This window comes from Meleagris gallopavo, chromosome 1 (genome assembly GCF_000146605.3).
Source record: "Meleagris gallopavo isolate NT-WF06-2002-E0010 breed Aviagen turkey brand Nicholas breeding stock chromosome 1, Turkey_5.1, whole genome shotgun sequence".
Classification (NCBI taxonomy): domain Eukaryota; kingdom Metazoa; phylum Chordata; class Aves; order Galliformes; family Phasianidae; genus Meleagris; species Meleagris gallopavo.
In genome coordinates, this window is record NC_015011.2 from 129723861 (window position 1) to 129736154 (window position 12294).

Genomic DNA, 12294 nt, shown 5'->3' on the forward strand with positions numbered 1-12294 from the left:
TGTGCAAAAAACATAACTCTCCCTCTGTGAAGTCTTCAATATTTATATACCCTGATCCTTTTTTCCCCTTTTTTACATAATCCAGACAAAAATAGAAAATGAGAGCACCTTCTTACACACAGGAAAGAGATTTTGTTTTTGTATAGTTGGATGGGGAGGGTCCTCCTGCTCTGGGATCTGAGTGCCTCTCAGTCCCCCCAGCCCAATCTCACGAGGCAGCAAGCCATGAGCAGTCACACTTTTACTTCTCCTGCTTTCTCTAGATTGAAAAAAAAAAAAGAGAAATAAATTACCATGCCATTACAAGGATGGAGTGGGTCTGGGGATTAGCTCTGTCGTACTTGGCTAGGGGCAATTTAAAATAAAGCCTCACAATTTCTCTTGTAGCACTTTTGTGAATCACAGGAGGTTGGGATTAAACTGTGGAATCGGAAATCTAACCATGTGCTCTGCCAAACAGATTTCATCACTGAGGGAGCTGCATGGCTGCAGACATCAACCCGTGTCTCTTAACAAGGTTACAAAGCATAGCAGCAAACAGAAGAGCCTTACTGTCAAGCAGATTTCTGGTCTTCTTAATATTCCACGGAGAGAATAGGGCTGTGCTGGTTGTGAGCACAGGGGAGTGCCGTGGGATGGCCACAAAGGGGGAAGCATTCCTTGGTTTTCTCTCATTAGCTCCTTTATTAGCATATTGTCCTGAAGTGCACAGGTAGCACCATGGAGAATTAAGCCCAATTTCCATTTCCTTCAGAGTTCTTCAAAAGTGTAGTGCAGCACTTCACCAAGAAGCACTTTCCCAACCGGACGGATGTCAAGCTCAGTTGTCCGCGTTTGTAACTATTTCCAAGAGCCTGGCGCAATGAAAGATGAAACTAGCAGGAGGGCTGTAGGCCCTGAACAAAGTGCTCAAAACCCCATTAAGTCCTTGGTACTGCTCTCCTGACCAACAAAAGCATTAAGGGAAGCAGCAGCAGGAGTAACCTCCAAAGTCTGAAGGATGCCGTGTCTGTGCCAGTTTTGAACAGTCTGGCTAATGAATTGTGGATGGAAAGGAAGGCAGAAAGAAGAGCTGAGGCTGAGCAGCTTGCAAGAAGTGAAAATGAGAGCATACATATCCACCCATAATTTGCAAGCCAATCTCTTTTCAAAGTCAGTGAATCTCAGATCCCCAGTTCTGCACCACTCTCCTCTGCAGGTATTTTACTGAGGGAGCCCTGATTCCTGTAACGAAGAGCTGTCATTGCCTGATTATCCAAGCAGCAAAGAGTCAAAGAGCTGTCTCCCTCACATCTTGCCAGTGCGATTTATCCATTAGCTGCAGAGACCGACTATCGCAATGAGTGTCAGAGGGCCCCTTCCCTCTCTTGCAGCTTTGCTGCGTTATGTTAACAAGCTGGCCAATTAAAAAATAGTTGTAAGATGCTTCTTTGGTTTTGCAGTCACAAAATCAGCTACGAGACATGTCATTATTGGCAGTGCAGTTATGGGGCTGCTGATTTATCTGTTTGGATTTGTTCCGACTGGAAAAGATTTCGTTCTTTATTATGGGGTTTCTGTTGCTATTTAAAGCTGCAGTGTTTCAGATGAATTCAGGCAGGACTATCACAAGAGATACATTATGAAAAAACTGTTTTGTACAAATGGAGTACATTTTTGCTTTCAGGCTCAACTTGCAGGTAGCAACTTCACTACTCTCTCAATTAAGCTTTATTTTATGAGGCGTCTTGAGTCTTCGAGTTCTGTAGGGATAAAGGTTAAATGATACCGTTGCCTCCTGCCCTCGGCTTGTTTTTCCAGGACATTTATGTTCAGTCAGTAACAATGCTGCTTTGTCCATTTTAATGCAACGGAGAGCATCCCTCGGTATGAAACACTGATAGGCCTCTCAGGGTATGAACACACAAACAAAAGAAATTGGTTTACTGCAATAAAGTTGGTTGTAAATTCATAGTGTGGCTGCCAACTGCGCACATTCCTACCCAGTGGCACACTCTGGTAATTGCAAAGTAGGTTACTCTGCTTCCTGTCAAGGATAAGCTACTTAGCCTTTGCCTTGAAGTAAGTCAGGCACACAGCAGTTCACTGCAGAGTAAGTCATCTGCTGCAAGTTCCACCCTATCCAACTTCTGCACTGATGGATACTGAGTTCACATTGGAAGGACTTAATATTTCACCAGCACTGTGCACCGTATCCAGTAAGGATGCTTAAGATGTTGCTCCTTAAGGTCATAACTTGTGCCAGTCTTGACAGGAACAGTGGGCTCACAGTCCACATGACATGCTTGGAAACAGGCCACTTGCTCTGCCTGCTCTGAATTTTACATCAAACATTTTATATCAGTGAAGAGCGGTTTCATTGCTGGAGTTAATCAAGTTCATTTACCAAACGTGTCCAAAGCTGAGCTTCTATATAACGAAAATAAACAAGAAAATGAATTTTCATAATTTCTGTCTTTGATTTATTCATAATAAGACCTATTTACTTGGCAGAAGTTGCAAGACCATCTGTCTTTCTAGTATGTAATGGCTCCAAACCCAGCAAGCAGTATTTTTAAAAGAAAACACTTGGAGCTAATTTCAGACCTGCTGCAAGCAGCCACAACTCTGTGACTTGACCCATTTATTTCTGTCAAGCATCTCTGAGATTAGCCTGCAGGACCTGAAACACACAACACCATTGCTTTAAGTCCATTAACATTTTCATTAATTGCCCACTTCTCTCATTAAAGTAACTAATTAAAGTAAGATTTGTCTCTACCTTGCTTCCGAGTAAAATCTTGGCGCACAGAGATTCATTATATTTGAATAAAAACTATGTTTTTAAAGCTAGATAAATAAGCACAAATATGGTAGATCAGCCCACACTTATGCAGAGAAAATTAATGCATTGTGTTGGTTCTTTGGAGAAGGGTGTGGGTTTTTTTCCAAGAGAAATGACAGGGGACATGATAGTTCAGGGAATTGCTAATATAGCAATAAGCTGGATAAAGGTGTACTAATTACTGGGTGTACCTCAGACGTACTGCTATGCGTGAGACTGATGGATGAATAATGAAGAGAATAATTGTGATTCTGATTTCATTTAAACTCTCGGTAGCTCCACTTGTATTAATGGAGTTCCACACTTGCAGTAGTGGTGTGGGACCAGAATCAGAGCCAAAGATGCCTTCAACTACTTTAGAAGCGTCGCTTTGTACAGTCCTTGGTGGCAAGAGAATAGATTTGAAATATTGCAAAGATATCTTGTAGCATTAATTATTAATAGTTTTAAAAGATATCTTTTTCTTTTGTATAGCTCTAGTAAGAGAAATAGCCTCTAGGAAAGCAAAAAGATTCCAAAGCCCTCCAACTTTTGAAGAAGAAAGATTCATCTTGCAGTGCAAGAATGGAGAATACATCATTTATAGAAGGGCTTCTAGTTCTCCTGCGCAAGTTGAATGCATGGCATGATTAGGAAGAACACCAGGTGACAGCTACCTGATGGGAAATCAGATAAATGACAGCGACTGCCTGTTTACACATCTTCTCAATGATAAGGACACAGTCATTCAACACGGACAACTCTGGCCTTTCCGTGGCCTCATTAAATACGTTCAGTTATCTAACTGTATAGAAGGTGTTGAATTTTCTGAGACAAATTCAATAGCAGCCTTGCCTGAAAGACAAGCTGATTTGTTGAAAGGAAAAATGAAAGGATTAAAAAGACATAGAGTTACTCTTTGCTTTCTGGTCAGGGTGCCCCAGAATGCACAGTGAACCATTCTCAGAAAGGCCCTGCCTGCCCCATGGAGTGAAGGCTTTTACTTTCAGGACACATTTCACAAGTAATGATGCACTTTTAGAAGAAGAAAGAAAGAAACCAGAGACAGCAGAATCGTTAACATAGGAAATACATGATTTCCAACTAACAGTAAATGCATGGTGAATTCAGAGCTGCGATTACTTTAGGAAGCATCTCTAGATTTAAATCCATCACCTTTGTTACTTGTAACAGTTGGCCTATGTCAATAAAACATCTCCCCTGTTCTTTTCCAGATGTTCCTGCAGCAGCCAGCAGTGTCCCTGAGCTTCAGCAATATTCAGCAGTCAGAGTCACAGCCGCTGCAGCAGAGGCCGGGGGTCATTTCTCAGCAGCAGCTTGTCCCCAGTCCTCAGCTCCCAGGGCAAATCGCATCTCCACAAACACCGAGCCAGCAAGTACTGAGGGAAGCAAGTGTGATATTGAGCCAGGTAATCATTTATTTGTCTACAGAAACATTTATATGGAAAGAAGACACTGAGCTGTTACTAGACAAGCAAGTAAAGTCGCGTCAATCCTGAAGTTACGCCTTTCCTTCTCTATTCTTCTGCCTAAGTGCAGACTATATAAAGTGTGTCTTTACAGCATTTACTTCACCTTAAACTCCTTTTTAAGATCTCAGTCAGGAGAGTTGCCCACTGCCTGCCATGCTGGCATGCTGTTGGAGTGCTTGGATGTTGATGTGAGATGCATGGGCTGGGCATGAGGAAATGGAAGCGCAGCATCAAGTATTTGTAACCAAGACCTGTGGGAGTGAGCAGGCCTGGCACAGCAGTTCTGTCTTACTGCAGACTTCTGGGCATTTCCTTCTTTGCTCTTCCACCCACCAGATGTGCCTCCCTTCAAAGGAGCCACAGCCTCTATTGCTGTTCTCAGAGTGCACAGTGAATGTGGCTGTACCATGATGAGGTGATGGCTTAGAGCCCTCAGCCTGAGCATTTAACTTCCTACCAGTCCACATTAATTTAACTGTTTAAAAGTGAACAAATAGAAAGACAATTACATTTTTTTCTTAGAAACGGTCATTCAGGTTGGATATTGGGAAAAACTTCTCACAAGGAGCAGTGAGGCAGTGAGGCTGCCCAGGGAGGTGGTACAGTCACCATCCCTGAAGGTGCTGAAGAACCGTGTGGATGTGGCACTGAGGGATGTGGTCAGTGGGCATGGTGGGGATGGGCAGATTGTTGGACTAGATGATCTGAGAGGTCTTTTCCAACTTTAATGATTCTATGATTCTTTGATCCCCATTGTGTGGCTCTCATGGCAGGGATCGCCAGACCTAACCCCCAGCCACCTCTCCTTGCTCTCTTGCAGGGCCCAAAGGCAGAGAGAAGCACTGAGCTGACAACAGGCAGCAGCCGCCCAACTCGCAGCACAGCTACACTGTTCTGCCCCTCCACCCCTCTGTCACGCCGAGGCCCTGGCCCCAGCTCTGGTCCTGTTGCATCTGCTGCTGGCTGCAGCCACGACCAGCAGCTCAGGTAGGGCGCAACACAGACCATTGCACTGTCTTGAGATGTCTAACACCTCAGGCTGCCCCTTGGGAGTGAGGAAGGGCGTGAGGCTCCAGCTCCGACTAAGTTTATGAATCTTGGTTGGAATGTTGCCCAGCATAAAAGGATCTGGGGGTGCTGATCAGCAGATTGCTGAACACAAGCCAGCAGTATGCCCAAAGAAGCCAGCATCACCTGGGCCAGTGCCAGAAACAGTGTGATCAGCAGGTAAAGTGATTGCCCCTCTGTACTTGGCAGTGGTGAGACTGCACTTTGAGTGCTGTGTTCAGTTTTGGGCCCCTCACTACAAGGATGCTGGCTGAGCTGGTCAGACACACACAGAGAAAAGCAGTTAATCTGGAAAAGGAACCAGAAAACAGGAGTTATGAGGAGCAGCTGAGGGAACTGGGGCTGTTTAGTCTGGAGAAGAGAAGACTCAGGGGAGATCTCATGTCTGTCTACAGCGACCTGAAGTGAGGCTGCAGCGAGGTGGGTGTCCATCTCTTTTCTCAGACGACAAGCGATGGGACATGAGGAAATGGTGCCATATCACAACAGGGGAGGTTTAGCTTGGATATCAGAAAGAATTTATTCACAGAGAGGGTGGTCAAGGATTGGAACAGACTGCCGAGGAAAGAGATGAGTGAATGTGGTACTAAAAGGATATGGCTTAGCAGCGGACTTGGTATTAGGTTAATGGTTGGACTTGGTAATCTTGAATGTCTTTTCCAACCTAAGTGATTGTACCAAAAAAAAAAAAGACAGCTGGATATTGAGGCAATACAACCCTTCCCACTGGAATTAGCAGGAATAATAGAAGTTTCTCTCTCCTGAAACCCAGCACCTCAGAAGGGCACACATGTGACACCACTTGGAATGCATGGCCCCAGACCTCCACTAAGCAGAGCTGAGGTTACATCTCCTACACTCAATTTTGTGCCATATCTATAAAAGCGTCTTAGTTTTCAAAACAAGGCATTTTTATGGTCTTTCTCTTACAGCAGTATCACTTTTTCTTTTTTCCATGTGCAAGACTGTTGCTCAGCCAGCCTATTCAGCCTATGATGCCCACATCCTGTAATGCAAGACACTCTTCAGACCTCAGCATGGCTGGATCCCAGGCTAAGTATGTGGCTTGTTAAAGATAAAATGCCAAAGTTACTTTTGAGGGAAAACAGCCTTCTTTAGTAAGATGACAAAATAAATACAATCAGGAGCACATTATTGTGCTGAGTCTGGTTTCCAGCATCAGGGTCAGCCTCATCTGCTTGGTCAAATCAGTAACAATTACAGAGAGGAACAGAATGTGTCAGTGGTATCTTAAGAAGCCCAGGCTGGGGAGTTTTTCTGCCTCACGTGACGCTGACTTCAATGCTGGAACTTCTGACCCACAGAAAGTAAGTCCTGATCCAGCTGAAATGACCAGCACCAGGGAAGTTGTCCCCCTCTGCACAGAGAAGTACTAGAGTAACACCAATGGAGGAATGCCTAATTTAGAGCAGCAAAGCCAAAAGAATCAACAAGCCCTGCATCAGCGCTCTCTGAAATGCTGCTAAACAGACAGCCTTGTTTCTTTCTTTAAACCTTGGGTGAAGGAAGCAGAAACTTTCAGTCATAAAATGCTTTTTTTCCCCTTTAGTTGTTTGTTTGTTTGTTTTTGTGGTCACCATCCTTAATTGTGAACTGTCAAAACGATCAGTTCTTTGTACATCATGAAAGTGATTCCATAAGTTACCTCAGGAATGTAGGTATTCAGTACTTCTTTTTTAAACGTAACTGTTGCTGCTTAAGATTACCTTGAATTAAAACCTTCAGCATACAGATCTGCAGTTGAGATCTGCTTTTAAGCCTCTAAATAAACAGGCCTGATCTTCAAACATACGCTCCCCATTCAAGCGCTCTGCTTTTTCAGAGCTCACATCCTTTCATAAGTGCCCAAATCTTAGCCATTTCTGACTAACCCCTGATTTTGAACAGCTGTTAGAAAACACACAGCACAGTATGATCTCATCACCCATTACAGGACAAACAGAATTAGGCTGGGTTGGCAGTAGCTCCATTGTGGTTTTACCCAGCGCCTCCTGCAAAACAGCACATATTTGGCATTTGCTATGCAAAAGCAGCCTAGCAAGAGGAGCTGAGTGTTTTGTTTTTGGCCTGTCTCTCATTCTAGAGGACTTCTAGAGGCTTCTTGTGTTCTTCTAAAGCACCTTAGAAAGTAATGAAACCTACCCATCCTTCTGCAGAAGATTGCCACCCCCACAGGCAGCCATACCAAAGCACAGGCAGCAGAACAGGGAACGTATTTACTTCTCAGCTGCTGCAGTTCAGAACTCATCTTATTAATAAAAAATCAAAGGCCATTTGCTTTAATGAGCCTGGGATGTGAACCTGTGGCTGAAGACATGCATAAACCAGAATCTCTAATGAATCTAAAATGTGGTCTGGATTTTGAGGTGCAATGTGCTCTGCCTTGCAAGCCCAGCTCATGCACAGCATTAAGTAAAGCAGTGCTGCCAGTGGTGCTGGTCCTCACGTGCACAGATCTGATGAACTGGAATCTTTTACTAAGAATTATTTATGAAGACTATTGATGTCCACCTCGTGTCCTAGGAGAAGGCCTTTGTTTCTACTGGTTTATTCTTGATTGTTTTCCTTCTTTCTCACACAGATATTCTCAAAATCAACAAATGTTTCAAAGTTTGGAAGTGCAGGCTTCCAGCAGCAGCTCTCCAATCGTTCTGATGGGACAAGCAGTGTTAAACCAAGGGTTTCCCACAACTCCTTCCCAGTCATCCTCTCTGCCATCTATGCAACTCCAGCACCAACAGCATCAGCAACAACGCTACCTGCAGGTAGGGAAGGACAAAGAAGACAATGTGTAAAACACATACACAAAGTAAGGAGGCGAATGGGCTGTGCAAACAGGGCCTGCAGGCCTTGCCAAGCTGTAAGTTTCAGCGGGAGCCTGATCACGACAGAGATGGTCATTTCAGAGATAATGAAATGTGCAAGGCACTGATACAGTGTCGTGTACTCTTCCAGTATAGCAAGGGAGCAGTGAGAACAGTCAGACTATTTCAAAAGAAATTACTAATCCTGCATATTGGAAACATAATCAGATTATCCTGGATGTATTAAAAGTGTATTTCTAGATGGAGAAAATTGCTGCCTTAGGATTTATTTTGTACTCTTTATTAAGTACAAGATTTGCTTAGTTTACAAGTCAAAAGATGATTTTTAATTACCAGCACCAACATAAAATGAGATCTGGATCAGATATCCAGATCTCTTCCATAAATTAAAGTATTTCTTCAATCCACAAGGCAAAGAAGATGAATTGGAGCAGATCACCTGGAAGCATCAGGTGATTTGAAGATGAAAAATACCTTGATGTTTTGTTTTGTTTTGTTTTACCTAATTCAGCACATACTAAAGCTAAGGGGTAGGGGGGGAAAGATGTGTCTCTTTAGATGTCTCAAAAGGAGCTGAACTGAGTGTAAAAAACCTGATCATAACTCCACTGGAATCATTGAAAGAGTATCATCGACATCAAATAATTAAACTGAAAAATGGCATCGTTACCATAGCTGAGAATTAATGGGGAAAGGAGGAAAAAAAAAGGCAGATCCCATTCTTATACAAGCATCTGCAAAATTCACATGGACTTCAACACTGCAAGGTTACACCCTATCATGTACTCACAGAAAGAAAGGGCTAGAAGGTACCTCATGAGGTCCACTAGGTTCCCCCATGTCATTTCCGTTTCATTTCTAGCATCCAGCTATGTCATTTCTGACACGTTTGTCTCAGCCTGTACTTAAACAGACGTTTCATAATAACCTGCAAGTCCTAGGCAGGGCATGCCTACTGGAAAACCTTTCTCAATGCCTAATTGTAATCTTCTTTGCTGCAATTTAAGTCCATTCCTCTTAGCATAGGTAAGCAAACCCCTTGCCAAGCAGACAGCCCAGAAATAAAAGCCAGCAAAAGAGTAATGTTTTTAAGCATGCTGTACATTGAGGACAACGAGCTTTAACATGTGAAAGAATCAAACAACGAGATGAATTTTATTTTATCTGTAGGTACAAACACCAAGTTCTTTGCACAATGAGCAAACTGATTCTTTGCTCCTGCCATCTTACTCACCACAGCAAGGAAATATGGGGTATCATCAGACACAGCAGCAGCAACAACTACCAAGAAGAAGCAATAGCTTATCAGAATCATCAAATTTACCACAGCCACTGCGATAGAGTCCCACCAGCACAATCAATGCACGATTAGCTTTAACCAATGGGTACATGGGGCAGGAGAGAATGACTTTGTACTTACTGTTTCGGCTTTTGCACGAGCCTTTGTTTCACAGCTCTGTGATGCCACAGAGGACAGACTGCTGCACACAGCGCACTGATGGCACGCTGGATTTAGTTTGTGCTGTCTTGTGAGCGCAGCACGTACTGGCAGAGCAAAACAAAGAGGAACACTACCCTGTGCAAGCTCTATCATCATTGGGTGCACAGGAGGAGGAGTTCCAGCTTGGTGTGTCGCTTGGAAAGCTGTCTGGCAATTCCAAAAGACTGTTGACAGACACATGAGGTACATGGCCTTCACTCTTTCAGTTCTTCTTTTGTGTATGAAAAGCACTGCATCAAAGGTCTATTGAGGAGAGAACAAGAGATTATTTTTATTATGATTATTGTTATTATTTTGCACAACTGCACAGAGGACAAAACCTAGGCACTTTCTGTAAAGAGGAGTTTGTTTCTTTATTCTTGTGGCCAAATTAGCACATCCAATGGAAAAAAAAGCCTGGTCATTGGTGAAGATGGTCTACAGCTCATAACCCTTGATTTAGAATCTGAAAAGTATTATGCAGCTTACCCTAACTGTTCTTTGTGACTAAGAACAAAACAATAACAACAAAAAACACTGGACTGTTTTCTATATGAATTGTGATTGCAAAGGTGAACTCAGATTGTAAGCACAATCACGCATCTCTCCCGTAATACAAGATGGATCCTTCTTCAAGCTAAATAACTCACTCACTGCAAGTCTCTGAGAAATATGCACTGTGTTTTGGCCCACTGACTTGGGATGCTGCAGACTATTACATATCTCCTTCATTATAACATTTAGGGTTGAATTTTCCTTTGGGGGGGAAAGAAGAAATGCACTTTTCGCTTTTTTTGTATGTTTTCTGTTGATATGTTTCTAAGAAAGATTTTATGTAATTATTAAATAAAAAGTAGTGTATTGTACAGCTGTTGTAATAATGACCTATTTCTATATAAAATAAAATTATATGGAATTATGTGGAAATTATTTTGTATATGAAATATCAACTCATTTCACAAGTATGAAGATTGTGCTTGTGCTTTTTTGTGAGTGGATATTTTGTAATAAACTAATGAATTAGAAATGTTTTTTTGTGAATGGTACTACTGTTTCATGCTATATACATCTCAAGCTATTTTTTTCCATTTAATGATGGACAGTGTCTTTATTTGTAGAATAAAATAAAATAGCCAAAACGCTTTATTGCAGGACTTGCACACATTTTCCTGTGGCTGTTCAACTACGTGATTCACTTTAGATTTTTAGTATTAGCTTAGAGGGTATTTGGCATCCAGTTAGCAAAAACAAATATCCTACGGGATCTGGGGTATGGCACAGACAATTAGAATGATAGCTTAGGAAGCTAAAATAGCTGCTAGCCAAGACAGCTAATTTTATATTTTCTTATAACTCTGAAGGCCGCAGCTCTGTACTTCCAACCAAACAGTTTTGGACTGGGACAAAACACAGGGCACAGCAAACAGATTACAGCAGTCAGATGTAGCATATTACCAGGCTTTGACCCGTGTTCACTAAGCAGCAGCTTCAGTGCTTGGAAAGTTGGCTGTCCTGAGTTTTCTGCTACACCTCTGCTGGATTAGCTAACATACCCTCACTGCATACAGTCTAGTCTTCATTTGGGTATTGTTGTGCAGACTTTTTCATGTTAAATTCAAATTGACAAGATGGAGCAGCCGAAGCACAGACCTGCTTTCCCTCTGCAATTCTGCTGCAGGAGCAGCAAGCTCCAACAAAGAACAAGGTGGACAACTAGGTGTAAGAATGTAAGAATGTCTTCACCTGCCACAGCAGGTTTGAAGGGATGGCTCCCAGAGCCCCTCAGGACAGCCTGCATCTGCCTGACACAGTCTAACCTTCAAGAGAGCACAAATCATTCTGTCCTTCCCACACTTCTGCATCGAGGATGTCACAGGGCCCTTGTATTCATCTGAGGATGTCACAGGGCCCTTGTATTCATCTCTGACCTCTACAACAGAGATAACTGGGTTAGGAGCTGCAAATGGTGAAAGTAAACTTTCAGAAAAAGTTCACTTGCCCTGGATTCTGAAAAGCCTTCTGTAACAAAAAACAAAACAAACAAAAAAAAACAAAACAGGACTGGCTGGCAACAATGATTGGTACACAGGTACTTTAGTTTGTACTGAAGGAAGATGAAAGAATCAAGTATCTGTCTCTAAAAAGTGTATTAAGACTACATCTGGTCTCTAAGAAAATGTTTCTACCACGAGCTTCAGTCACCTCTCCCATGTATCTGAGTCACTGCGCTCACATTTAAGCTCTTACATTCAGTGAAGCAAGAGTGACCCCTCCAGATGAAGATTAAAGCACCAAACCCTAAGGTTCTCTCACCTGATGTCTGAGGAAAGTTTTTCTGTTAACTATAAACAAACCTTAGTGAAGGCACATTAGCTAAGTAGGGGCTAACTTCATAAATGCCATCCACTTCTTTACATACTTATTCTTGGAAACGGGAAGGGAAATCTGCCCGTTTGGAAGCCAGAAAGTTCATGCAGGGAAGCAGTAATGAAGGAACAGAGAAAACACCCATGGAAGTAGCACTTCTTAAGGGCTACAAAGACGTGAAGGATCTAGAAAGGAAGATGTGTGAGGAGCGACTGAGGTCCCTCGTGTGCTCAGCGC

The 12294-nt window shown here is 42.7% G+C and overlaps 1 protein-coding gene across 3 annotated transcripts in view; it reads left to right on the forward strand.

The window, feature by feature from the left end:
- The window catches only part of NPAS2 (neuronal PAS domain protein 2), a 95475-nt gene extending 85266 nt beyond the window's left edge, over window positions 1-10209 (forward strand). For all 3 annotated transcript variants that reach the window (XM_010727756.3, XM_003203152.4, XM_010727760.3), the window contains 5 exons: window positions 4039-4233; window positions 5117-5283; window positions 6329-6421; window positions 7967-8150; window positions 9381-10209. In XM_010727756.3, coding sequence (XP_010726058.2) covers window positions 4039-4233; window positions 5117-5283; window positions 6329-6421; window positions 7967-8150; window positions 9381-9551 — 810 coding nt within the window. In that variant the 3' untranslated portion in view covers window positions 9552-10209. The remainder of the gene's footprint in view (window positions 1-4038; window positions 4234-5116; window positions 5284-6328; window positions 6422-7966; window positions 8151-9380) is intronic.
- Window positions 10210-12294: the final 2085 nt, after the last annotated feature.